Below are 25,528 nucleotides of genomic sequence, written 5' to 3' on the forward strand. Positions count from 1 at the left end.
CGCCGTAAAACGCCGCCGGAACTGCCCGGTCGGCGGTGGGGCGCGGCAGAAAAGCGGCCGGGGCTTTTCGAGGCACCCAGGCAGGGCAGTCCACGATCCCATCCATCACCTTCACCTTCACGTCAATCATGCGAAGAAGGTAGATCGGAGTCCATTCCGGGTATCTCTGTGCGTCTACCAACCATGTCGGGCAAGCGTCTGCTGGACGCGATCCAATTGTGCAATGTCGCTGGAACTGTCGCGGCCAAGCACCTGGCCGTGCGTCAGCGCCAGCTCGATCTGTTCACCAGAACCTCGTCCCTCACCAAGGGCATCCAGAGCCAGGTAGAGGGGCTGTGTCTGACCGCTCAGGCTGCGGCGGCCCTGGCAAAGCGATTTAACGATTCCCCGTCGCCTTCCGCTTCTCAATCCGCACCGGCCCCCTCACCGCAACCTCCCCGTCCGACCACCACCGAACCGCGCGCAACGAGCCTCTCCCCGGACGAGGCGAGGAAGGCACAACGGCAGGCGGAGGATCAGATCCCGTCTTTGGCGGCGGGCCATAATGGAGGTGCTCCCAATCCATTGGATGTCAGCCAGCAGCAGGATGTGTACTACGAACCCTCCAAGACCACGACTCCGGGATTGTCGGGCCTTCCCAGGGTCAAACTACCCAAGGCTGCCAGCGACATCCAAACCGCCGTCGACAGCAATATCAACGCCGATGTTTTCAATTCCCCCGTCAGCAAGGAGAAGCCTGTGTCATCTGAGAAGCCTACGGTGGGACAGGAAGGGGAGATCTCGGACGAGATGATGCAGGATATATTCCACAGCCCGAAGGTTGCGAAGATGCTGTCTCGGCAGGCGGCCGCGGATCTGAGCTATAAGGGACGAAGCGCAATGCCTCGTCAGGCGGAGCCAGTCAGTAATGAAGATCTACTGAAAGAGGAGGCCCGGGTTGTGGAGGAGATGGTTTCAGGCAACACGCCGGTATGTTGAATACCTGCACGAGGAACCGGAAGAGCCATTCTGATGACCGCAACAGGTAGAATCGGAAACCGCCGCAGCCCTCAAGCAGGAGGAGACCTACAAGATGATGGAGTCGCGTGTGCCATCTTCGCGAATCGGGAGATTGTGGCAGTACGGTGGACTGGCCACCTCCATGGCGTTCGGAGCCGTGGGCGAGAGTCTGCGCCGAGTGACTGGAGGCCAGGGCGAAAGCACCGGGTCTCTCATGTTCAGCGCTGGGAACACAGAACGCCTCGTCGCGAAGCTGTCCAAGATGCGCGGAGCCGCCCTCAAGCTGGGACAGATGCTGAGCATCCAAGGTCCGTTTCCAGCCACATCACCTACAATTTCCAGAATCTAACGAACAGCCAGACACCAAAATGCTCCCCGACTCCATCCACCAGGTCCTGCAACGAGTCCAGGACCGCGCAGACTACATGCCAGCCTCGCAACGCGACAAAGTCCTAACCGACAACCTCGGCCCCAACTGGCGGGACCTCTTCTCCTCGTTCGAAGAAATTCCCATGGCGGCCGCCTCCATCGGACAAGTGCACGGCGCCGTCCTCAAAAGCACCGGGCAGCCCGTTGCCGTGAAGATCCAATACCCGGGCGTCGCCGACTCCATCGACTCGGACCTCAGCAACCTCTCCATCCTCCTCACCGCATCTCGCCTCCTCCCCCGCGGCCTCTACCTCGACAAGACCATCGCCAACGCCCGCACCGAACTGGCCTGGGAATGCGACTACCTCCGCGAAGCCCAATGCGGCGCACACTTCCGGGACCTCCTATCCTCCGACCCCGTCTTCCACGTCCCCGCCATCATCCCCCACGCCTCCGGCAAACAGGTCCTCACCATGGAACGCCTACAAGGCCAACCCGTCACCAAGATCCAAACCTTCTCCCAATCCCAGCGCGACTGGATCGGCACCCAAATCCTGCGTCTCTGTCTCCGCGAAATCACCGAATTCAAATACATGCAGACCGACCCCAACTGGACCAACTTCCTCTACAATTCCGAGACAAACCGTCTCGAACTCCTCGACTTCGGCGCCTCCCGCGAATACCCCACCGAATTCATCTCCAAATACATCAACACCCTCATCGCCGCCTCGCGGAACGACCGTCTCCGCTGCGCAGACCTCTCTCGCGAGCTGGGTTATCTCACCGGCCACGAATCCCAGGCTATGGTCGACGCGCATGTCACCTCGGTCATTACCATCGCGGAGCCCTTCATGGATGATTCGCCCGATGTGTATGATTTCAGGAACCAGACCATTACGGATCGTGTCCGTGAGCTTATTCCCGTTATGATTCGCGAGAGGTTGACCCCCCCGCCGGAGGAGACGTATAGTCTGCACAGGAAGCTGAGTGGTGCGTTCTTGCTCTGTGCCAGGTTGGGTAGTAGGGTGCCCTGTAAGGAGCTGTTTCGGGATGCGGTGAGAGGGGCGGAGCGCGCAGGGACGATTTAGGGCGTGGGTCCTAGGGCTTAGGGATTAGGGGGCAAGGGGTGTATTGGTATCGATCTACCTACTTATCTACTATGTAGGGTAGGGAGTGGGGTGAGTTTGTCTGCTCTGGAGAGTGAGTGTTATTGGTGTTGTTGTGTGGTTGTTGTGTGGTTTTAGGTTCTTGTGGAAAGGGGAAATAGGAGGGAATGTGATGGGGGGAAACTGTATTATCCACTCTTGTATATTAAATTGATGTTGGTGTTGATGTTGGTGTGGATGTTGTTATTATGTATAAATACAAAGTTCTTGCATGTGCATACATACATACATGCATGCATGCATTCATTCATTCATTGCGATAGGTATGATATGATACGCAGGTAGAGTACGGAGTAGAGGACTTTGAACCTGTCTTGTCCATGACTGGTTTGTGCGATGTGTACATGCATAGTAGTACAGATGGATACGTTGCTCTGTTGTCTTCTGATCTGTTCTGTCATAATCTGACATGTTCTGTTATAATCTGATCTGATCTGATTTGATTTGATTTGATACGATATGATATGATATGAAATGATACAGTTTGACATGAGGGATGTGATAGGATATGACGTGGTACATGAGTTGAGACGAGATGTGATGAGATATGTTATGAAATGACATAGGGTGATGGTGATGCCGATGTGATATGATACGGTCATGTGAAAGTGACAAATTCGGAAATCTCGGGTTGATAATACAGGTAGGTAGGTAGGTAGCTAGCTATGTAGCTACATAGGTGGGTTGTATATCCGGTACCCAGTCTGAAGCTGGGTTCCACGCTCATCATGAATAGAAGAGTGGTTGATTCGGTTCGACTGTATAATGAAAGACTGAGAGATGTGTGGCCGATTTCGATATCGACGTCGATGTTGATGCTGAGTTGATGGCTTCGCTATGTACCTGTCCGACTCCCTAAGAGCTCCGGAGAATCTGTCTGGGTGGGCGTGGCCAGAGGTGGAGAGGCAGCATACGGTCTCAAAGGTCAGTGTCAGCGCCAGTCGAGGTTGATTCTGAGCAGTTGAGTGAGCGGGTGGGTCCACCGAGATCAAGACTGAGTCGAGTCGGAAGCAGGGCTTTTGCCCGGTGGAAAGAGACAGTGGCGTTCTGTCAATGCATGTGCGCATGCATGCCAAAGTCTGCGTGAGCCGTTGTCTCGAGGAACCAATGGTAGGTATAGCAGGAGCAGTGGATACAGTATGCCAACTGCTTTTGAGGTATCCCGACTAGTACTTCAGGTCCTCTTAAGGGAAGCGAGTCTCAAGTGAGAAGAGAAAGCCGAGATAAAGGACTCCTCAAGAATGCCCAATCCCAAACATGGCATTCCAATAATTCTTCACCCCCAGACAAACACCGCGTTCATCCTTCCATGTACCAAACTTATCCTCCAGCTCGCAAGCCGTCCACAGGATCTCCTCCCAAAAGCCCTTCTCAACATCAGACCCAAACGCCTTGATCACGTCCTCCGGGATAGTCCACGCGCGCGTATAGCTCCCATCATCCGCGTAGGCCGGGTTGACGGCCTGCTTCTCGAAGACAGTGGCCGGGTTGAACTTGGGGTAGTTTGCGTGGACGAAGAACGCGCGGGGCGCAGGCGCCGTCGAGCCATGCACGCGCCACTCGCCCTTCCGGGTCAACGCGAAGTCCTGCATCGGGTCGAACTGCACCATGGCGGAGCCGGCCAGGCCGCCCTCCGTGCCGTGGCCGATGGCGCAGATCGGCTCCGAGACCTGGTAGTAGGATTCTTGCAGGCGGGAGGCGGCCGCGATGAAGGTTTCCTTGTCGCCTTCGCCGGCGGCGCCTTGGGATAGGAGGGGGTAGTAGAAGTCCGGGCCCCAGACGTTGTAGTATGTGCTCAGGAGGAGGGTTTTCAGGTGTGTTTTCTTGGAGATCAGGACCTCGCCAGATTCGCTGGATTGGCGGACGGCGGTTTCGGGGTATGGCTGGGAGGAGATCTCGTAGTAGTAGGATGAGATGGTAGAGGCCCAGAAGTCAGGCCAGGTGACCATGTGTGTTGAGGCGAAGGGTTCGCTGGTGAATAGCAGTTCGGGCTGCTGGAGTGGGAAGGCGTCGGCGTCGAGGAAGAGGATTTCTTCGAAGGAGGAGAAGAGCATGGCGAATAGCTTGAACTGGTATTTTTGAATCTCCATGGTTCCTGAGACGGCGTCCAGGATTTCTGACATGACCACGCATCGCGCGTTCAGCGATGGCAGGACCACGTCGCATATGTGGTCTTCGTACTCATCATCGTTCGCGAGGAAGACCTCCACTGGCAGCTTGGAGCCCGTTCGGCGGAGCATGCGCAGGGATATCACCAGCACCGGCAGGTAGGAGCCTCCGGCGGTGGACACCAAGCCCCGCGTGTTGGGGGTGTAGTTCAGCTGCGGCGGGTGGGCGTTGATGGCGTCGACGAAGCCGCTGTGCGCATTCCGCATGGCGTCCACGTCGAACGGGAGCATGTCCAGCAGCTCTGGCCGATCCTCGGGGTTGGACTGCTCGAATCGGATGGAGGGCGCCGAGCCGAGTCTCAACGGCGGCTCACATTTCGGCTGATGGGTCGTCAGAAGTGGCTGGAATTTGCGCCAGAATTCAATGTGACCCTCGGGGTTGTGCCGCCATTTCCCCGTCTGTTTCTTGTCTGAGACAGTCCCAGTCTCGGACTGGGCGGGGTGGTCCTGTTCGGGGAATGGGAAGTCCTGCCAGTGCGCGTAGGACCAGGTGAAGGCGAAGACGAGGATCAGCGCAAGGACGAGAGTCCGCGCTCGTAGAAATGTTCGCGCGGGAAACATCGCTGCGTGGGGAAAGAAAGAGTGCAGGTTGCGATGACCAGGAGGGAGCGGAGGTGACGACCGGTCTGGTTGGGTTGCACAGTGGCCCCAATGGCTCTCGGTGGAATGAATGTTCTGCGATTGCTTCGCGCAGACGGGCCGGAAATAAACGGCTATCTCAGGAAAGAGGCATGGAAAGCACCTCTGGGGGGTCAAGATGGGGTGGGCGAGTATGCAAGGAGGGCGAGGGCAGAATGCGACGGAGAAGACATGCGGTCGGATGCGACGGTTGGCGTTTGGGGAGGGGAAGAGGGGAATAATAAGATGAAGAGGAAGAATTAAAAAGGCAAGCGAGGGCCGGACAGATTACAGGATGGTCTGTTCGACCGTTGAGAGCCCGACCCACCGCGCGATGGGTGATAAGCCAGGCCAGCAAAAGTGGTGATGCTGTCAAACTGTCAAACAGGCAGTCAATCTCCGGGTCCGAGGAGTGGATATGGGGCAGAAGACCCTGATGTATGTATGTCCTCGACTCTGAACACTCAGACGGTCAGACCATTTCAATTGTCCTAGATAATAGATGGCAAGCATTCGTCTAGACAGCCAAACAGTCAGTCCATCGATATGTTTCTGCCTGGCTGACAGTTTAATGAGGGTTTAATGGGAGATTAATTAATTAAACGAACCGGTGGTGCTGCGGCGACCGGGACGGTGCCGGCGGAAGGGTCCATCGCCCCAGTCAAGAACCACGGCCGTCGCGGATTGATTGCGTCAATATCTGCCGGAGATTAGTTATTCATTGTCCCATTCCTCCCCCTTCCCTTACTCTCGTCCACCCTATCTACGAGGCACTGGCACTGGATTCCTGGCTGAATTCCTCCTCTTCCAGTATCGTCGATGAGAGGAGTCCCACATCCTTATCCTTCGGCAGCCATGGCTTGTGTCCCATGTCCCAGGCGGAGAAGGACTCATCGCAGCCATCGCCGCCATTCGCGTAGTCTGACTCGTTGGATGAACGAGAATCATTATCGTTCGGAGAAGATGAACCTGCGCTCTTTTGCGCTGGCTCTCTCCTGCGGCGGAAGACGGTATTCCAGATATACCCAGCCCATCGGTGAAGCGTGTTCACCGTAATCCGGGTTACATAGTATTGCACCACCCCCAGAACGATCCCCGTGAGCACTGCGACTGCCAGGAAGCTAAGGATGGCCTATGAGAGCATGAGCCTTGGACCAATCCCTGCTGGTGAGGGGGTTGCTGGACAACTACGGACTCGTACCTCGAACTTGGCGAGAAGCCTCAACGGGAGAAGAACGACATGGAGCACCCAACCCCCCAGTCGCACCAATGGGAAGACCACTATCGCTCGTAGCAGTCCATATCCCCAGCCGAGAAGCACGATCAGAGGGTAGAGTGTGACATAGAGGATGGTTTTGAGGACTGAAACCCAAGTCATTCGGGCGGATATGGATAATCGAAGGCGTAACTATTGGAAGGGCATTATTTGGGGACAGCGTTTGTCGCGGAAGCACAGTAGAGCTATCGCGCCGTCTGGTCCATGTAGCGGAATCGAATTGGATCGCTGTTGTGCTTCGTCGCAGGACAAGGACATCAGAGGTGATCGATGATCACCGGCCAGTCGAGTAGGCGGTCTGTCCCGGCAGAAAATACCCTGCCTCAGGTGTCTGCAGTCTGTAGCTTTGTACGGAGATAGTGTAAGCAGTAGGACGAAGCAAGAAGCAAGAAGCAGCAGAGCAAGTAGACGTGTTTCTAATGGAACACAATGGCTGGAAGGTCAATCCCATGCTATCCACAGCCACTCCTCCGTACCACTACTACCCCGAGCGGAGATGAGAGCCGACCGGGGCCGAGGAGAGAAGAGAGGGGAACCCTAAGCCCTAAGGAGGCCAAGCGCGGCCCAGGCTGGGCGTCCGGGGTCGACGACATCGACATCATCACTTGCTGCCCATCCATCGCTCCCTCTCTCTCTCGTCTCCTCCGCCCTCGCGCTGTTGTTGATATCACCCCCCCCCCCCAAGACCCCCAAGACCCCGTACCTGACCCGCTGCATTCCTTTCACTCACGGGCCGCGTCTTTTCGAACATACCCTGGAGGCCCCTCTTCTTCCCCTCCACGTTCCCTCTGGTTTTCGGTTACCCCTCCGCCCGCCACCGCCGACCCTCTGATGCTGGCATCTCAGTCCTGAATACAATATAACCCCTCCGCGTTGCCTCTTGTCACTTATCCCACCTCCCCGGTCGGCTCCGACCACTTCATATCTTCAGCACCCCCCACCCCCCCCCCCCACAGCGACTTCTCGTCCAGATGGGGAACAATCCGTCCAAAGGGCCTGCCGGAGATGCCCAATTGCCCTCGGGCCTCGCGACGTCCGCGGGGGACAGGAAAGTAGCTCGCCGGCCATCGATTAATGCGCCGTCGGGCACCACCAAGGCCACCGCCGCCGACCCTTCCGCCACCAGAGAGACAGCAACCGGCCACCCAACGTCACAAAATCAGCCGTCAGTCCAGCAGCGTCTCCAGTCCCGCACTGTGGCCGACTCGCCGACGCGCAATCTAGATCGCTCGGACCGCAGGAAGCCTGACGCTCGTCCCCGAGACATTCCCTCTGCCGATGTGTCCAACCCTGTACAAGTCCCGGGATCTCGGGCGGCCGCTAAGCGCGACTCGGTAACAACTTCTGGCCATCCTCCCAATGCTTATTACAGCGCCTCCGTCCATCTCCAGCGCCCCCCGCGCATGCCTCTGCCGATTGGGGATGCTACTACCATCCCAGGCTCGCCGATCATTGGACCCGAGGACTCTTATATGGGAACCCCCCTTCCCGACCATCTGTTAGACGAACACATCGACCAGAGACATCCCAGCACAGGCAGCACCACGATCGAAGATGAGGAAGCGCTGGACGAGCTTCAGCCATACACTGCCAGCGGGGCGGGAAAAGCAGTGCCGACTCCGATAGAATGGACGGCTCCCGGCGACAAGGTTTATGTCACCGGAACGTTCGTCAACTGGGAGAAGAAATTCCGCCTGCACCGAAGGTACGTTTGTACTATCTCACACCAATGCGCCTATGTCGCAAGCTAGGTTTGAGGCTAATTGAGTGCCCTAAATAGCGAGAACAACCCCGGGATCATGTCCACCACCTTGAGTCTCCGCCCGGGCACGCATCACTTGAAGTTCATTGTCGATGGTGAAATGCGCGCCTCAGATAATCTTCCCACCGCCGTAGACTTCACCAATCATCTGGTCAACTACATCGAGATCAGTGCAGATGACATCAACCGGTCGCGGAGAGAGAGCGATAGAATTTCTCGGAGTGGGGTCCCCGACGGCGTCCGCCCCCCGCAGGTTCTCCCCGACCCGGTGGGAGCCGACGAGGCCAAGGACGGATCGACCGTGGAGGAGCCGGAGGACAAGGAGGAGCCGGAGGAGATTCCGCTGGGCGATTTCCGTGGCATCATCCCGCAGTTCCTGCTGGATCTAGATCGAGAGGAAGAAACCCCGGAGTACCAGCAAGCCGTGAATATCGTCGGGGACGCTCCCACCCCGCCCAGTCTGCCACTTTTCCTCGGAAAATCCATCTTGAATGGCACCACGCCCATGAAGGACGATAGCAGTGTTCTCAACTATCCCAACCATACCGTTCTCAACCATCTGGCCACCAGCAGCATCAAGAACGGGGTGCTTGCTACGAGCGTAACGACCCGGTACAAACGAAAGGTAAGTGCAGCCCCGAGTTGAATTTGTAGACATCCACCTGACCGTGACAGTACGTTACCACGATATTGTACAAGCCGACAGGAGATATTGGGGTAGAGTAGTCCGTGCATAGAGGGGCCCGCACATCCATGCCTTCGTTGGCCACGCGCTATATCACTGGCCAGAGGTGCGGGGCCGAGACTTCTGCGCCGGGGTCGATGCGGTCTTCTCCGCACATGGAGCTGAAGGATAATTATTGCCCTGAAGTTGCACACAACCTGAGAACGCCTTTTCCAGGTCATGCGCAAACATACATATACCCCGAATACCTTCATACCAAGCCTACGTTTCCCATGGTTGCTTGATGCCGAACTATCTGCGGCACAGGAAGCGTTCCCCCGAACCGTGTTGCTTTTGGTGTCGATGCATGGCTAGTGATAGGATTCCTTGGAGGCGAAGCCCCTGTTGTTAACCGCTTTCCGGCCGGTACGGCTGTGTCACATAGGCGTTGCTGCTTTCAGTCGAGCATGAGTGCATGGTGCGCATCCGACACTCCTTTCACTAGTCGAGGCCCCGAGGAGCCACCCCCGACTGGATGTTTACCCTGGGCCCGACCCTTGAAACTCGGCGACATTGCATAGGTTCCGACTTCGCAACTTAAAACAGCGAGAATAGATTCATATTGGGCTTTGATAATTTGCCTTGTGCCTCGAGTATCTAGCCAGCGCGGGATGACGTTATACTTGCTTCGGTCATCGAAGAATTTTGCTTATGATTCTATAGATTATGTTCATCTCATTCATCTAAATCATCACCATCCATGGAAAAGAAAAGACTAGATCTCAATCCCTCCACTTGACAAACACGTCATCCGTGCGGAACCGCTGGGTGCACGTGGATTCCTTCAGGGGCGTGGGGACCCCGGCCTTGTATGCCAAGAGACCAGCCTGGGCGATCATGATGCCGTTGTCGATGCAGAACCGCTCGTCCGTCGCGTGGACGGTGCCCCCGCGATCCCGGGCCATGATGCCCATCATCTCCTGCAGGCGCTCATTACACCCCACCCCGCCAACGATAAGCACCTCCTTGGATCCAACATGTGCCATCGCCCGCTCTGTGATCTCAACCAGCATGGAGTAAATGGTCTCCTGCAGCGAGAAACACAGATCCGCCCGCGTCGGTTTCTCGCTGCTTGCATCATCCTCTTCATCATCCTTCCCCTCCCCGTCCAACCCATACTGCACCGCCAACCCATCAATCGCGGCCAGTATCCCCGACATTGAAATGTCCATCCCCTTCACTGTGTACGGTAGATCCACGAGCCTCTTGCCCTTCTTGGCCAGCTGTTCGATGTTGTAGCCCGGCGCCGGGTCGTTCGAGATGTGGAGCGTCCGCGCGAACCGGTCCAGGCAGTTGCCTACCGCGATGTCCAGCGTCTCGCCAAAGATCCGGTACCGTTGTGAGCTGTATGCGATCACTTGCGTGTTTCCGCCGGACACGTAGAGAACCACCGGGTTTGTGGCGCCCGTGATTAGTCGGCCCATTTCGATGTCTGTACCGAAAGAGAGATAGTTAGCGGTGGACTGTAGTAGCTCCTGGGTGTAGGGGATGTATGCGATTCGTCTTTCCGCTCGCGCATGGGTGAGAGAGAGGGAGGGGTGGGGGTAAAACCCGCATTTCGCCCCCCCCCCCGCATAAACCCGATAGAGATACGGAGTAGTGGTGGCACAATAACCAAAGCCATACCCAACAAACAACAGATAACAAGATAAATATGATATACATACGTCCGACACAATGATTCACACCCACCAACTCCTTCCCCCAGAGCAGACTCAACATGCGGGCCGTAATCGCGGCACTCTGCAGCGGTGCCCCCATGCCGGGGCCCTTCGTGAAGCAAACGCAGTCGATATCACGGGGCAGCACGCGCGCCTCGCGCAGCGCCTTCTTCACCAGCTTGACCACCCACGCGCGGTGGTGCCGCGCGGTGTCCTTCGGGAGGAATCCCTCGCCCGGAGGCGTCACATATGTGTGTCGCACGTTGGAGAGCACCTGCGGAGTGCTGCCATCGTCGGGGTGGCGGATTATTCCCACCCCGAGTTTGTTGGCGGAGCTTTCGAGGCCGATTGCTATCATGGCGGCGGGATTTTGATCTGGCCTGTGAAGAGGTGAGGGGCTCGTTCTTCAAGAGGGGGGGGGAAGGAGGTGGGTGAAAACGGCAGAAAGGCTGGCGGAGGGGCAAATTCGGTGGTGGCTCGGGTTTATCAGCCGCGGCAGCGATTGGCCGGTGCAGCGAATCTCCGCCCGGCGGTCAGGGCGGCGGCCGACTATCTAGATAGGCGGTGTCTGTCAGCCCGTCCAGTCCATGGTTGGCTCACTGCAGCGGGATTAACCTACCGGACTATTGCTGCTATCAAATCAACCCACCCGAAACTAATTAACGGCCGTCGCTCTCGCTCGCTTTCTTCAGCCCACACCATCATCCATCCTGCCTGCTCGCCCTCCTCATCCTCCTCCCACCCCTCCCCGTCTCTCTTCCCCCCCATCTACTGCTCCTCTAGAAGGGTGTGTCTCTTCTTGTCTCTTCTTTCTCCTGACTCGCTGTCAGATTAACCAGAGTGGGGTCCTGAATTTCATTTCCTTTTTCTCGGCGACATTCACACAACTTCCTCTCCTCCCTCTCCTCTCCCCAAATGTCCTCATCCTCTTTGCCAGGTTCGGATACCTTCCAGAGCCAGTCAGATGAATTCCTCACCTGGCTGGCTGGAAAGCCCGGCGTCCGAATCAACCATAAGATTCAGATCGCAGATCTGCGAGCCCAAGCTGCTGGCAGAGGTGTCGGTAAGTTCTTCCCCCCCTCCCCCCCTCCCCCCCCAATCCCATCCCAAACGAGATTTTCCTCCCGCTGGTCCTCGTCTCATTAAACCCCGTCTGTTGGAAAGTGGTTCCCTCTCTGATATCATCGTGTCACTTTTCCCAGTGGCTCGCTCCGATCTCGACGATGGTGAAGAGCTTTTTACCATCCCCCGCGCACACGTTCTCTCCGTTCAGAACTCCCTCCTTAAGGCCCGTCTCCCCCAGGACCTCGAGTCCCTCGGTCCCTGGCTGTCTCTCATCGTCGTCATGATCTATGAGTACCTCCAGGGTGATCAGTCCGTCTGGGCTCCGTACTTCAAGGTGCTGCCGCCCAGTTTTGACACCCTGATGTTCTGGTCCCCCGAAGAGCTGCAGGAGCTTCAGGGCAGCGCGATTGTCGATAAGATCGGAAAGCAAGGTGCCGATGAATCTATTCTCGAGATGGTGGCGCCTATCGTAAGGGCAAACCCGACCCTGTTCCCTCCTGTTAACGGGGTGGCGTCGTATGAGGGAGAGGCGGGCACCCAGACACTCCTTATCCTTGCCCATACTATGGGTTCGCTGATCATGGCGTATGCCTTTGATATCGAAAAGCCTGAGGATGAGGAAGGCGGTCGCGACGGTGAGGATGGATATTTGACCGATGAAGAGGACGAGCAGTCCCTGTCAAAGGGGATGGTCCCGCTGGCTGATATGCTGAATGCTGATGCTGATCGAAACAATGTGGGTGCTGTCCGAGGCTATTTCAGCGTCTACGTGCTAATTATTATCTACCAGGCCCGTCTCTTCCAAGAGGAAGAGTCTCTCGTCATGAAAGCCATCAAGCCCATCAAGGCCGGGGAGGAGATTTTCAACGACTACGGCGAGATCCCGCGTGCGGACCTCCTGAGGCGCTACGGGTACGTCACGGGCAACTATGCCCCGTTCGATGTCATCGAACTATCACTCGAGCAAATCTGCCAGGCTGCCGGTCTGGGCAGTGCCGATGTCGAATCCCAACCTCCGGTAATTAATTCCTTCTGGTCATGCTGTCTCACTCCGGCTAATCCATGCAAGCTCCAATTCCTCGCGGAGATCGAACTGCTAGACGATGGCTATGCCATCCCCCGGCCATCCGCCGGAGAGTCCCTGACAGACGTCCTCCCAGACGAACTTCTCCTGCTGCTTACGACATTGTCGCTGCCCGCCGATCAGCTGGAGAAGTACAGATCGAAGAGCAGACCCCCGAAACCGGCCTTCGGCGAAACGGAAGCAGTCATCATCGCCAGAGCGCTTCAATTGAACCAGGCGCGCTACGCCACCTCCATCCCCCAGGACCAGGAACTCCTCTCCCAGCTGCGCCAAGCTGAAGCCTTCGGCCCCTTGGAGGGATCCCTCCGTCGCAAGAAGATGGCCATCGAGGTCCGCATCGGCGAAAAGGAGATCTTGCACGCTTTGGCCGACATCCTCAGCAACCAGTTCGGCGCTGCGCTCCACACGAACGGCGGTTCGGCCTTGAAGCGGGCCGCCAATGGTGATGTCGATGAGCAGCCTAGGAATAAAGCTTTTCGCTGATGCTCGGACAAAGCTCTTCGCTGAGCTCGAACAAAGCCTCCGCTGACGCTCGACCTTTCATGGAACTGGCGTCTGTTTACTATAATGATGGATAAGATCAAAAGTTTCTTTTCGTTATTGTCTAATTAATATAGATTTCTGTTTTCTTCGTTGCTGACCTCATAGCTTCACTATCCGTACATGCGTCCTTCGACTGCTTCGGGTGAAAAATGGAAAAAAAAGAAAGCAAAAACAGGCTATGTACACTAACATTCGCATAAAGCCAGGTGGTCATGTCATGAAATAATCATCGGGCGACATTATCCTGAGATCCGAATGTTGTTCCGGCGCTCCAGAAAGAAAGGGCGTTCGGGGGTATGTTGTTGCAGGTGAAGGGAAAGGGATGGGCGTGTCGGGGAGTAAAAGTACAGTAAAGGGTAAGGGTAAGGGAGACGTCATGAGTGTTAACGCCTCCCAGATGCAACATGTGCAAAAAAGGAGATTAAAAGGATAGAGAAACAAGCCCAGCTTAGGTCTCGGAGGCGGATGCAACGGCACCAGGCCCGGGATTGGATCCCATGGGTTGCCCTCCGCTTGGGGAATTGTTGGCGGCAGTTTGCTCCTGCAATCGCCGTTGGGCTTGAGCCTGTGCCTGGGCCTGGGCCGCCTGGGCCTGGGCCTGCGCATGTGCTTGAGCTGCCGCCGCCTGAGCTGCCGCCGCTTGGTCTCGGGCTTTGGCCGCCATGATCGCCCGATGTTGCATGATCTGGATATCGAACGGGTCCCGGCAATACTCGATCTCGTCGTCGGAGTCCTCCTGATCGAACTTGAATCGGTCCGCCTTCCACGCATCCATGTCGACTCTACAACGTGACGCCAGGTTCCGACGATCGATCCACAAACGACCGCCGCGCCCAATACGTCGCCGGAACGAGGGCATCTTGCTGGTGTCCTCGCTCAATTCCATGGCATGGGGGGCTAATTTATCTCGGAGGGCAATGGCACTCGTGGTATCTAAGGTTGAATCCAGCATACTGTCCGAGTTCTCTGACGAGGGCGGCGTGGGCAGCTGGGTGGTGATCGCAGGACGGAAGGCAGCGTCGAACATGCGCTCAGGCGACGGCGAGAGCGGCGCTCGTGTGAAATCCACATAGCCCTCGTTCCACTTGATGTGCTTCGTGATGTTCTGCTTGATGTCCAACACGATCTCGTTCTCCTTCTCGGCCTGGACATCCTCCAGCAGCTGCAGGTCCTCCGCAGCCTGGGTGCTGCTGGTCTTGGGAGGCATGCGCAGTTGAGGCGGGGCCGGACGTTGCACGGCCGGCGCTTCTACCGGCTTCTTCTTTGGCTGTGGCGGGACTGTCAGCGACGGATGCACGGGGCAGAGGTGCGTTGGACTCACCTTCTGGTTGATGAGGTCCTCATCGTCGTCCTTGATGTTGAGTTTCCTCTTCATCTCCTTGACCTCGGACCTCTGCATGAACACCTGCCGTTCGATGGAGAGCATCTCCTTCCGGGCCAACTCGCGCTGGCGCACCAGAGCGACCATCTGCCGGGCATCTTCCAGCTCCTTCCTGAGTCTCCTCAGTTTGTCGGCACTCTGGGCATCTCTTCCGCGCGTCTTGCGTGTCTGGCGCACTTCCCGCCTACGGAAGCAGACGTAGGGGTCTGTGTCGTCGGTGTCGCGACCCGCCTCGACCTGTGGACAGGTTAGCACGAACGCTGGGACTGTCGGCCAGGGCGAGACTCACCTTGGGGGATGGTAGTAGTGGCTCGCTCTCGCTGTTGGCCCTCCGCGACTTCCAGTGGTCATAGATGTCTTTGGCGAACCGCTTTACGCTGTCTTCTACGGCGGGGTCCATGGCCTGTTGGAAATCGTCGAAGCTCATGAGCGAGTTATCTACGCACGCATATGGCTGCTCCTTCCGCGACGTCAGCTCGAAGAAGCTCATGACCTCCTCGAACTGGTCCTCCGTGCACCGGCCGTTTGCATCGCGCTTCTGGTTGAAGATTTTCAGGAACACATCATCCTCTTCGTCCATGCAATACGGAGGCCCGCAGCAGTCCTCGACCGTAGCAGAGAAGCGAATGTACGTCGCGGGTTGTGAGAAGATGGGCGGGTACAGCTCGTCATACCGCAGGTTACTGAGGAGGGTTTCGGGGGTCGGGATATGCGCGTCTTTTACTTTTCCCTGCGCGGCCGCGTTGATCGCGACCTGGAGATGGAATTCCTATACAAAACCAGCCATTAGCGGGCGCTGTTGCGGCGTTTGGGCCGGGGTGCAAAATTTTCACGATGGGGTGAGGTCGGGATGATGTCACGTGATATGTGCAGGGATGCTAGTGACGGTCGGGGGGGGATAACACTTACCGATTCCTCGGCCTTCTCCACGCCGGTCTCGATCTGTTGGAGGGCATTTTGGATCTCATCGTCGATCAAGTCTATCTCGTCCTCGCGGACAATCGGGATCGAGGCCTTGGAGGTGAGCTTTTTCGGGCGCGTCCGACCCATTCCCCCGTACCTAGTCATCGCACTTTGGGACGCGGAATCGGGCCACGACCATGGGCGAGGGGGGATAAAATGGGGGTCAGTCGATAGCCTGGCTTCTGGAGAATATCGTAGACGTAGTTATTTGATGCGAGGTGATGTGGTGTGGTTGGTAGCGACGGCGGAAATCTCGTAGCAATCGCACTGGCGGATGAGTTGACGTTGCAATGTCACCCGCCGGTGGCCTGTTTTGGCCCGCCGCACGGCCTCAGGGGTTCGCTTGCCGGTCCGTTTTGGGTTAGTGCGGGGCTGCCGATATCAAATTCCGGCTGGGGAGAGAGCCGCCGTGATAGTGACTGACTGACTGACTGACTGACTGACTGACTGGCGGCCCTTGATCCTCTGTGAATTACATCATTCATTCAATCGAATCTATTGTTGTGGTCACCCTCACCCTCACCGTTCTGGTCTGGTCTTGAATCATCCTATTCTGTCCTGTTGTTATCCCGAGTCGCGTCACATTCCATCCACATCCCCCCCCCCCTCCGCCATGGACCATTCCAGTGCCCCCAACAACGCCGCCCTTTACGATGCGCGCCGTCGTCGCGGCTCCGTCGGCACCACCCAGCTCTTCGATAACATTGTCTCCGCTTCGAACTGTGGGTAGCGCCTTGTGTTGGGTGGAGTGTGGTGGGGTTGCATGGCTGACAGGTGTTTGTTGCTACTTAGTCGATCGCGATGAGGTCGATAGACTGCGCAAGCGCTTCATGAAGCTTGATAAGGTGGGTGCCCCCTTCCCTCAGTCAGTCATTCCACTACTGACCCATCTTATCTGTAACAGGACAGCTCCGGCACAATCGACCGCGATGAGTTTCTCTCCCTCCCTCAGGTGTCATCCAACCCGCTTGCTACGAGGTACGCCTATCTCTATTTACAGCCCCAATACAACACATACACAGACAAACCCCAACACAATACAACACAACCAGTCCCCTATTTATCCCATCCTGAACCCGTCCACCCCGCTAACCATTGACAAAAACAAAACAGAATGATCGCCATCTTCGACGAAGACGGCGGCGGCGACGTCGACTTCCAGGAATTCGTGTCTGGTCTCTCGGCCTTCAGCTCGAAAGGCAACAAGGAAGAAAAGCTGCGCTTCGCATTCAAGGTCTACGACATCGACCGCGACGGATACATCTCCAACGGCGAGCTGTTCATCGTGCTGAAGATGATGGTCGGGAATAATCTCAAGGACGTCCAGTTGCAGCAGATTGTCGATAAGACCATCATGGAGGCCGATAAGGATGGCGATGGCAAGATTAGCTTCGAGGAGTTTACGGATATGGTTGAGAATACGGATGTTAGTTTGAGTATGACGTTGAGTAAGTTGCCTTTCTTTGTTGAGATGGGGGGGGGGGGAGGGGGTGTGGGCTAATTTGTTTGTTTAGACCAGATCTGAGTTGGTGGATTGGGTGGGATTGTGGTTGGGGATTGATGGGCGGATGGATGGCTGGATGCAGCTACCTACAGGATGCAATGCGCTGCGGGCACGTGTGCATGTATGCGCGGACGGGATGGATGTACAGAGTGGACAGACCAGATGGATGGACGGGTGCTCTTGACAGAACAGACAAGATGAAAGGCATGGATGGATGGGCAGACGAAAGGAGGCAGAGAACAGAATTCCTCATCTTTCTGTTTCTGCGGGGATTCTTTCTTTTCTTATGATTATGATAGCGATGACAACTGTAGTTTATTCTCTCTCTCCTTCAAGACTTACTTACCTCGCTACCTTCTGCCGCCTAGTTATAGTACTTAGCAGTAGTAACTGGTAATTTTTGATATGGCATGTGCTGGGCAGCCTGTGATGGATGAAGCGCGATGGCACGGTCCGGACCTCCTAGCGCTGACCACCGCGGGCGACTCGGGCGACTAGCCACAGCAGCCACACACACCGACTTGGGCTGGGGACGTGATACGCTCCCTCGCCATGAAGCCGGTGGGGAGTTGCTGCCGGAGATATTGATGCGGTTACCAAATCAGGCAGTAAACGGTTTGCCAGATGTGGCTAGCCTCGCCCTAGACCCGATCGGGGAAACAGGCAACCCAATCAACTAGTTATCTCCTCCATCATCCGCTTCAAGGCTTCATCCTTCCCTTCCTTTCCCTGTCCAGTACCCGCGGAGAAAACCCCTCCCCCCCTCTCCCCGCTGCCACCTATATTATGCCCGCCCCTGCAATGAATCCCATCCGCCATCGGCTTCAGCTCGACTCAAGCTCTGGTGCTGGCCGCCGGGTGAGATTGTCCGGATATCAAAATGGATTGTGCTGGTGGCTCTCCGATCGCAGTAGCGTCGGCCGAATCCTCCCGCTTGAACCGATCCGGCAAGGTGCGCAAGAAGCAGTGGGCGCCCAAAGTGAAGACTGGCTGTGTCACCTGCAGGTAGGTTTGGATCCCCAGACATCTGGGATTGCGATCGACGTGACAGCATCGGAATGGGGCTGACGGCTCAGGATCCGGAGGGTGAAGTGCGATGAAGCAAAGCCCAGGTGAGTCGCATACGATGGATATGTACGGAAGACTCCGTGCTTCATATCACGAACAATGCCTCTGACCCTGTAGTTGCCTGAAATGCTCCTCCACCGGCCGGAAGTGCGATGGCTATGACCCTGTTCCGCGCGAGCAGACCTCCTCGCCCGACCCCGTGCAGATGCCCCCGCCCTGGGAATTGGTGTCGGGCAATCCGGTCGAGCTCGACAGTTTCCGCTTCTTCTGCGACGTCACCACCCCCGACCTGGCCGCGCCTTTTGATACCGGGTTCTGGTCCGGCCGCCTGCTCCAGGTCGCCCATCACTACCCGGCGCTCTGGCACGCCATGACCGCGCTGGGCAGTATTCATCGGGACTTTATCACTGACCCCACGCCGATCATGGCCTCCCGCACCGAGGACAGCCAGAAGATTGGCTTTGCCTTGCTGCAATTCAATACCTCCATCCAGTGCCTCCGGGATATGCTCGCGGGCCCGGCCCTGACCAGTCTGGACCGGCTGGTGGTTCTGAGCATCTGTATCCTATTCACCTGCTCGTCCAGTCTGCAGGGCCGCCAGTGGCAGGCGTTCATGCACATCAACAGCGGGCTGAAGCTCCTTCACCATTGGAACCTGGGGTCTGGGGACCGAAGCCCGCCGGAGGAGGATCTGGACATGACGATGTTGCTCGTCGCGCTGACCCAGCTCGACACCCAGGCCCGGCCATACATCTGCGGCAGACTGGGCAATCTGCAATGGACGGAAAGCCCCGTCGTCATCCCCCCCGTGACACCCCCCTTCCAGTCCCTCCTGGAGGCGTACATCGCCTTGGAGGTGCACTTCAACAGAATGATGCAATTGGTAATGAGCCGGACATACGACCCCACTCTAGAATCGCTCTCCAAGAAACAGAAACTCGTCCACGATCTCCACCAATGGGACGATCGACTCGCCGACTACCTGTCGCAAATGGCCCCCCAGCCAAGTGACCGGCAGGCCTTGAGGCTTATAAATATCCGCCGCGCATTCACCCGCATCTACCTGTCCCTGGACCCCTCGAAAGGCGAACTCGCCCATGATGACCTGATCGACGACTACGCCGACATGCTCCAGCTCGCGGGTGAGATTCTCGACGATGCCATGCAGTCGCGAATAGATTCCCCCGCCCAGCCGACCTTCCGCCTCGCCGCCACCGTTATCGAACCGCTCTTCCTCATCGCGTCCCGCTGCCGCGAGCCGACACTCCGCCGCCAGGCCCTGCAGCTGCTGAAGCGACATCCCCGCCGCGAGGGCATCTGCGAGGGTATGAGCGGCGCGAAGGTGGTGCAGCGGGTGATGGACCTCGAAGAGCAGTGCCTTTATAGCCCGGAGGGCTGCAGCGGCAGTGGGAAATGGGTCTGCGTGGACCATCGCGTCACGAGCATGCAGTTCTTTATTGTCACGGAGCGGCAGATGCGGGTTGTTATGCGGACGGGGCGGGATGTGGTGCTGGGTCAGGGGGGGAGGGAGATTTTGACGTCGTGGTGGTGATGATGATGATGATACCAAGGGAGTAGAGGGCTTGAAGGGGTGGATGGGATATAATGATTCCAGCGGTGTATGTAGATGACGTGACATGATGTGCATGTTATATGTTATGAGATGAGATGATGACCATGATCACGACCATGACTGATATCGAATGATTTAATGTCCATATTACATACAGACAGACAGACAGAAAGACAGACGTTGTACGCAAGTGAGCTGAGCTGAACTGAGCTGAGCTGAACTGACTATTCTGATTTGATACCTTTGATAATAACTAAACTAAACTACTTCCTTCCCTTTTCTCCCATTCATGGGTTTCGTAGCATTATCATCTCCGTAACATCGCGTAAATCACCAATGATCAATCAAGAAAGCAAACAGCAAAAGCAAAAAGCAACAATAACAGCAAGACAATCATATCATAGTTAACACCACCATCGAGACAGATAATCACCATCAACGTCCCCAGAAAGACCGACCGACCATCAGTGGATAGGATAGGATAGATAGGATAAAAACCCCCCTCTCACACGATGGTAAACACAGGTTCAGAGGAAGAGGAAGAGGAAGAGGAAGAAGAAGAAGTCCCACCAGTAGCGGTAGCGGTAGCGGTAGTCGTACGACACTTTGACCTAGTCTTAATCTTTGTCGTCGCACCGACATTCTCCCCATCATCCTCCCCACCGGTATCATGACGTGATTTCGACTGCGGACCCGGCACACGCGCACTCGCACTGGCACTGGCACTGGCACTGGCACCCACACTCGAACCAGTATGATGGCATCCCGTATGATGGCATCTGAAAGTCGGTAAAGTCACACTCAGACTCCCAGTCATACTACTGGTACTTGTACCCACACCCCCAGTCACACTCACGCCTTCGCTGACGCTGGGAGTGGAAGTGGGAGTCGGGGCCGGAGCCGGATCCGGGATGTGACAGTCCGTGACTGTTCGCGTTCCGGTGCTGGTGACGGTGACGATGTGCACGGTGCGGGTGGAGGTGGAGGTGGAGGGAAGACCGGAGCCACCGGGGCTGGAAACTGGAGCAGAAGCAGCACCGGAGGTCGGAATGGGAACGGGGACGAGAACGGGGATAGAGGTCGGGATGCCACCGCTTCCACCGGTAGGGAGAGTCTTAGTCCTGGGAAGAGTAATGCTACTCCTCGTAAACGGCTCACTGCTGCGTCTTCCGGTGATGGTATAACTCTCACTTCCAGGGACACTGCCACCAGGACCAGCACCGCTGCTGCTGCTGCTGCTCCTCCCAGGGGTAGGCGTATAACTGCGACTCCCTGGAATAACACTGCTACTGCTGCCACTCCCACTCGCAACCCCGACGCAGACCTCCGTCCCTGGAATCAGGTTCTGGCATCCGCGTGGGCCCGGGATGTCCGGGTTCCAGGTGTAAAAGTCCGAGAGGGTTATGCTGTTGATGTTGGTGAGGGTGGTGCAGGTGTCGGATCTTTGGTTATGATCATGATCATGATTAGTATTGGGATTGGGATTGGGATTGGGATTGAATGGGATGGAACGTACGAACTGACAAGCCACCACTTGATACAAGCCTTCGTCACGGCCGGCTGGCGCGGATACGCCGTGGGGAAAGTCACCCCGGAGACCGGTCGGGTGCGCGTCTTGGGCGTGCTGGAGTCGGAGATGCAGTACCAGTAGCCATTCTAGATGATCGTCCACCCAGTCAGCTCCTCGTCATTCTCCTCTTCTACCCAAAGAATCGATGGAAAGCGTACCTGAAGAGCCTTGCAGTCCACCCCCACATCCGGATTCCACCGCACAAACTGCTGCTTGTCAAACGTCTCGAACATCCCCACGATGCGATCACAAGTATCGCTCGCCTGTTTCTGGTACCAGCCCGTGCAGTTCCCGGCCGTGCCCTGCTTGGTCGGGTACGGGGGCGAGCTGACGGTGGATGGGAAGGGGACGTTGGTGCCGTTGTACGCCGCGATGCAGTACGAGTAGTCTGGCAGGATGCCCGAGCAGTCGTCTTTCAGCGATGGGTTCCACTCGTGGAGCAGATCGGATGTCAGGGCTGGGTTGGCGGCGAGGATTTGGTCGCAGGTGTCGGACTGGTTGATATGATCCTATGTCAGTTTTTCTTTTCTTTTCTTTTCTTTCGAGGGGAGGGCCCATACAGGAACAGCCTGGTAAAAGGCAGAACAGCTCGGAGCCAGACCCGACTGAGTCTTCGTCGGGGGAAAGTCATTCGTGGAGTTATCGGTTGGCTTCGGCCAGGGCGTCCAGGGCGTGGGATCGGGAATGGCCACGGACGTGTTGCCATCGCCCGTGGGATACGACGCCGTTAGGGCTGGCCGTCGGATCCCCACGCACACCCAGTAGCCGGTCGATGGGTAGTCGCAGTCTGCCTTGAGGGATGGGTTCCATTCGAGTCTGATGAGGGTTAGTGAGATGAGTCGAGGAAGAGAGAGAGAGAGAGAGAGAGAGAGAGAATACTTACAGCTCATCCTTGCTCACAGACGATGAATAGCGCCGCTGGATGGTATCGCAGGTATCTCCCGACGAGACAAGATGCCACCTATTGCAGGTATCCGGCTGACCGGCCTGGGTCTTCTTCGGCGGCCAGGTATCGTCGACCGGGGTGGAGGTGATATTGTACGAGGTGATCGGGTTGCGAGTCGAGTAGGACGACTGACTGATGGGCGTGGACGATGGGTGACCAGTCGACGACGGATGAGAAGGCACCTGGCCTGACGCAAGGGTGGTGCTGCTCTTCTGTGCGCCAGTCGAGCCCAGATGAGAGGGAACCTGTCCAGAGGCAAGAGAGGTCGTGCTTTTGTGGGTGGGGGTGGTGGTGATGGTGGTGGATGCATCGCCAACCCCGACGCAGTATGCATTGCCCGCCCAGAAGTTTTTGCTGCAGTCCGCCGGCACGTCCGAGTTCCACTGCTGAAACTGCTCCGGGGTCAGGCCGAATGCCTTCTCCAGCGTCTCGCAGGTGTCGTCCTTCTGGACCGTGTACCATTTGTTGCAGTTCGAGGCGGTGCCGGTTAGGGTTGGGCCGTTGGGGGTCGGGTCTGCCGTGGGCGTGGCTGACTGGGCCGCCACCTGCAGGGCCAGCAGGAAGGCCAGCAGGAGGGGCAGGATGGACATTGTGATGAGGTGTGAACAGATTGAGAGTGGGTATAAGGTATGAAGATGGGATGATGAGCAGATGGGAAGAAGAGGGTTGAGAGAGAGAGAGAGAGAGAGAGAAAGAAGAGAGAGCTGAAGGGTGGGAGAGGAGGGGGGTCAAATAGTCGAGGGGAGACACTAGAAAGACCGGGTGGGAGGGGAAGACCATCAGGTGAAAAGGTCTGGATGAGGGATTAAAACAGCGTGGTGAAGGGCTGGGAGAGAATGGTTCAGACCAGCCCCTGCCAGAGTGATTGCGCAAACTTAATTAGGGTTGGTTCATGGCCGATGGAATATACGGGTTACTGCTGCCTATATAATGAGTGAAGAAGACAGCAGGGTAGAGAAGAAAACAAGAATGTGGAACAGGTATGACAGAATGGATCGAACCAGAACACCTCCCAAAGAGACATATACTAGATTCAATCACGAAGGTTAAATGGGCGAGAGAATAGATCAAGCCAGATCACCTCCCGGAGATGGAGGAATGCAACTAGGACTGGATCTACTCAAAAGACGGCCCACGGAACTGCCGCCTGCACAAGAGTGAAGACAGCCGCGCTAAGAAAACAGCAAGAGAGTTTCACGGTGGGAGAAAAGATTGAATTAGGGCTGTGGTCACTGGAACTGCGGGCTGGATTACTTCTGCCCGCACGCGAGTGAAAGATGATGATCCGAAAGAGAAATAGCAAGAGAGGAACAGCAAACAAGATCAGATAGAAGCGGGGCAAAATGAACAAGAGAAAAAAAAAAAAAAAAAAAAAAAGACCAAGCCAGACCGGACCACCTGCTAGAAGATAGAGGGGAGTTGATTTAGGGCCGTTTTTACTGGAACTGCAGCGGGATCACTACTGTTGCCTGTACAAAGAGTGAACATAACATCATTACCATTGCTGCAGACTATTCTCCCATCCCCATCATGCCTTGACTGACATCAGCTACAGATCCTTAGACAAATCCAGTGATCATCACCCTAGATATTCCAGCCAAAGTAACCAACCACACCACCACTACAGTATCCATAGCAAGTTGAGTGCCATCATGAAATCCCAGAAAATAACAAACATAATATCCCAGTCATCTCTCTCATCGTCCACGGTGACCAACAAAGCTGTTGAAGCCGTTCGATCGATCCTACCCATCATCCACTGTAAATGTTGAGGTCATGAGTCGTTGGTAACCTATTCATTGCAACCGTTGTACATCCTGAAGGTGCCATAGTACGGGCTTAGTGGGTTATTGAAGAACGGCGACAACGGATTCTCGTAGATGCCTGTAGTATAGAGGAACTTCAAGCCGGCGACGTCCTTCGCACTGGGCACATAATTGGTATTGATGATACCCCCATTTGCTTTCTGGAGAACCTGTCTATCGGGAGCCCCGCCAACGTAGGAACTGTATATCATGATGGAATTCCAATCGGGCGTACTCCACCACTGGGCGTCGGTAAAATAGGTGTTCGCCTCAAGGGGCAGGAAGTTCGCCGCCGAGAAGCCCGATAGAATCGCAGCCGTCCGATCCTGGCAGATGCCTACAGTGCCCCATCTCTCCTCATAGGTCAGCTGTTTGGTCTTCTTTTCGAAATCCGCCAGATATTCACACCAGAAGTCAAATTGCCGGGAATCCCTGGTGTTGGGGTTCCAAAATGACGGGGTCTGGTGCTCGTGATGCAGGCCAAAGAGATGGCCGATCAGATGTGCGATTTTCCTGATGTTATCCTCCCAGGTGTCCTGTTCCTCGACGGAAACGTACATGGTTGGGGGCCCGGCAGCGGGGATGTACCCATCGTCGCCCACGGTGGGAACAGACACGCCGGTGGTTGCGGTCATCATCGATGGGGTGTCCCTGACCAGGATGGTAACATAGGGGTATTCCTCGCAAGCCTCCTGAGTTGGGTAGCGGAACCGCAGTTTGTTAGGCAGCCCCGCCGCGTACCACAGATCAAACGCACTTTCGATCCGGGGTCTGTATTTCTCAAAATTGGCGTCCGAATCAAAGCAGAACGGGAGGATTGCGTCGGGCCAGAGATGGGTGTCGGCCTCCCAGGGACGGATGGAAATCCAGTCGGGGGTGGAGAAACGAGCCGTCTCCCAGGTCGGGTGGCCGGCATGGACGTTGGGAAGCAGCATTGAGAGTAGCATTGCCACCCATATCCACAAGGGAAGGGAGGCCATGATGATTGATAGGCTTAGCAGCAAAGAGATAGATTGGAAGAAGATAAGAGATCTGTAGAACAGAGAGGACGGGCGATGTGGAGAAGAAAGAGGAGAGGAAGAAGGGGGCGAGGGGGGAAGATAAACCCACAGCAGGAGCTTGCGATCGGTCGAGACTCCATCTAGTGATTCACAGAAACAATTAGGTCCCCGAGTTACCCTGGGATGATGAGTGGAATGGGTGAAGGTTGCTGGGCCTTGCATCGGCTCACTTCATGGATGGATGTGAAGCGGACGGGATGGAAAGTGGTTGGAGGAATTAGC

The 25,528-nt window shown here is 56.2% G+C and overlaps 11 protein-coding genes across 11 annotated transcripts; 5 read left to right on the forward strand and 6 right to left on the reverse strand.

Moving 5' to 3' along the window:
* Positions 1 to 121: 121 nt before the first annotated feature.
* On the forward strand, positions 122 to 2,711 carry BO70DRAFT_361913 (protein kinase COQ8). Its single transcript, XM_025543158.1, has 3 exons — positions 122 to 969; positions 1,025 to 1,307; positions 1,360 to 2,711. The coding sequence occupies exons 1-3, from the start codon at positions 184 to 186 to the stop codon at positions 2,454 to 2,456; spliced, it is 2,166 nt and encodes a 721-aa protein (XP_025399698.1). The 5' UTR covers positions 122 to 183; the 3' UTR covers positions 2,457 to 2,711.
* Positions 2,712 to 3,685: 974 nt separating this feature from the next.
* On the reverse strand, positions 3,686 to 5,474 carry BO70DRAFT_33301 (alpha-mannosyltransferase). The gene has a single exon (XM_025540944.1). The coding sequence runs from the start codon at positions 5,261 to 5,263 to the stop codon at positions 3,770 to 3,772; it is 1,494 nt and encodes a 497-aa protein (XP_025399699.1). The 5' UTR covers positions 5,264 to 5,474; the 3' UTR covers positions 3,686 to 3,769.
* A 385-nt stretch (positions 5,475 to 5,859) lies between these two features.
* On the reverse strand, positions 5,860 to 6,817 carry BO70DRAFT_429044 (uncharacterized protein). Its single transcript, XM_025548035.1, has 2 exons — positions 6,522 to 6,817; positions 5,860 to 6,452 (listed from the first exon to the last, which is right to left on the reverse strand). The coding sequence occupies exons 1-2, from the start codon at positions 6,696 to 6,698 to the stop codon at positions 6,084 to 6,086; spliced, it is 546 nt and encodes a 181-aa protein (XP_025399700.1). The 5' UTR covers positions 6,699 to 6,817; the 3' UTR covers positions 5,860 to 6,083.
* Positions 6,818 to 7,567: 750 nt separating this feature from the next.
* BO70DRAFT_370971 (putative Snf1 kinase complex beta-subunit Gal83) lies at positions 7,568 to 9,084 on the forward strand (the record flags this gene model as incomplete). The annotated part of the gene is made up of 3 exons (XM_025544774.1): positions 7,568 to 8,301; positions 8,377 to 8,983; positions 9,034 to 9,084. 3 exons carry the CDS (start codon positions 7,568 to 7,570, stop codon positions 9,082 to 9,084), a joined length of 1,392 nt encoding a protein of 463 aa, XP_025399701.1.
* A 636-nt stretch (positions 9,085 to 9,720) lies between these two features.
* kae1 (O-sialoglycoprotein endopeptidase) lies at positions 9,721 to 11,174 on the reverse strand. Its single transcript, XM_025541088.1, has 2 exons — positions 10,750 to 11,174; positions 9,721 to 10,514 (listed from the first exon to the last, which is right to left on the reverse strand). Exons 1-2 carry the CDS (start codon positions 11,099 to 11,101, stop codon positions 9,805 to 9,807), a joined length of 1,062 nt encoding a protein of 353 aa, XP_025399702.1. The 5' UTR covers positions 11,102 to 11,174; the 3' UTR covers positions 9,721 to 9,804.
* Positions 11,175 to 11,658: 484 nt separating this feature from the next.
* BO70DRAFT_291155 (ribosomal lysine N-methyltransferase) lies at positions 11,659 to 13,375 on the forward strand (the record flags this gene model as incomplete). The annotated part of the gene is made up of 4 exons (XM_025539387.1): positions 11,659 to 11,806; positions 11,946 to 12,544; positions 12,599 to 12,826; positions 12,878 to 13,375. The coding sequence occupies 4 exons, from the start codon at positions 11,659 to 11,661 to the stop codon at positions 13,373 to 13,375; spliced, it is 1,473 nt and encodes a 490-aa protein (XP_025399703.1).
* Positions 13,376 to 13,629: 254 nt separating this feature from the next.
* Positions 13,630 to 16,158, reverse strand: BO70DRAFT_33386 (enhancer of polycomb-like protein 1). Its single transcript, XM_025540990.1, has 4 exons — positions 15,726 to 16,158; positions 15,106 to 15,585; positions 14,757 to 15,053; positions 13,630 to 14,702 (listed from the first exon to the last, which is right to left on the reverse strand). The coding sequence occupies exons 1-4, from the start codon at positions 15,882 to 15,884 to the stop codon at positions 13,884 to 13,886; spliced, it is 1,755 nt and encodes a 584-aa protein (XP_025399704.1). The 5' UTR covers positions 15,885 to 16,158; the 3' UTR covers positions 13,630 to 13,883.
* A 145-nt stretch (positions 16,159 to 16,303) lies between these two features.
* On the forward strand, positions 16,304 to 17,629 carry cnaB (calcineurin regulatory subunit B). The gene is made up of 5 exons (XM_025543159.1): positions 16,304 to 16,501; positions 16,572 to 16,624; positions 16,684 to 16,757; positions 16,893 to 17,227; positions 17,294 to 17,629. The coding sequence occupies exons 1-5, from the start codon at positions 16,393 to 16,395 to the stop codon at positions 17,302 to 17,304; spliced, it is 582 nt and encodes a 193-aa protein (XP_025399705.1). The 5' UTR covers positions 16,304 to 16,392; the 3' UTR covers positions 17,305 to 17,629.
* A 395-nt stretch (positions 17,630 to 18,024) lies between these two features.
* Positions 18,025 to 20,145, forward strand: BO70DRAFT_387133 (uncharacterized protein). Its single transcript, XM_025545882.1, has 3 exons — positions 18,025 to 18,288; positions 18,469 to 19,800; positions 20,082 to 20,145. Exons 1-3 carry the CDS (start codon positions 18,164 to 18,166, stop codon positions 20,116 to 20,118), a joined length of 1,494 nt encoding a protein of 497 aa, XP_025399706.1. The 5' UTR covers positions 18,025 to 18,163; the 3' UTR covers positions 20,119 to 20,145.
* On the reverse strand, positions 20,127 to 23,030 carry BO70DRAFT_336158 (uncharacterized protein; the record flags this gene model as incomplete). The annotated part of the gene is made up of 6 exons (XM_025541089.1): positions 20,127 to 21,366; positions 21,441 to 21,580; positions 21,653 to 21,988; positions 22,055 to 22,310; positions 22,378 to 22,568; positions 22,623 to 23,030. 6 exons carry the CDS (start codon positions 23,028 to 23,030, stop codon positions 20,430 to 20,432), a joined length of 2,268 nt encoding a protein of 755 aa, XP_025399707.1. The 3' UTR covers positions 20,127 to 20,429.
* Positions 23,031 to 24,232: 1,202 nt separating this feature from the next.
* On the reverse strand, positions 24,233 to 25,225 carry BO70DRAFT_352593 (uncharacterized protein; the record flags this gene model as incomplete). Its single annotated transcript, XM_025541800.1, has 1 exon — positions 24,233 to 25,225. One exon carries the CDS (start codon positions 25,223 to 25,225, stop codon positions 24,233 to 24,235), a length of 993 nt encoding a protein of 330 aa, XP_025399708.1.
* Between the last annotated feature and the right edge of the window lie 303 nt (positions 25,226 to 25,528).

Source organism: Aspergillus heteromorphus (assembly GCF_003184545.1).
Source record: "Aspergillus heteromorphus CBS 117.55 chromosome Unknown BO70scaffold_11, whole genome shotgun sequence".
Classification (NCBI taxonomy): domain Eukaryota; kingdom Fungi; phylum Ascomycota; class Eurotiomycetes; order Eurotiales; family Aspergillaceae; genus Aspergillus; species Aspergillus heteromorphus.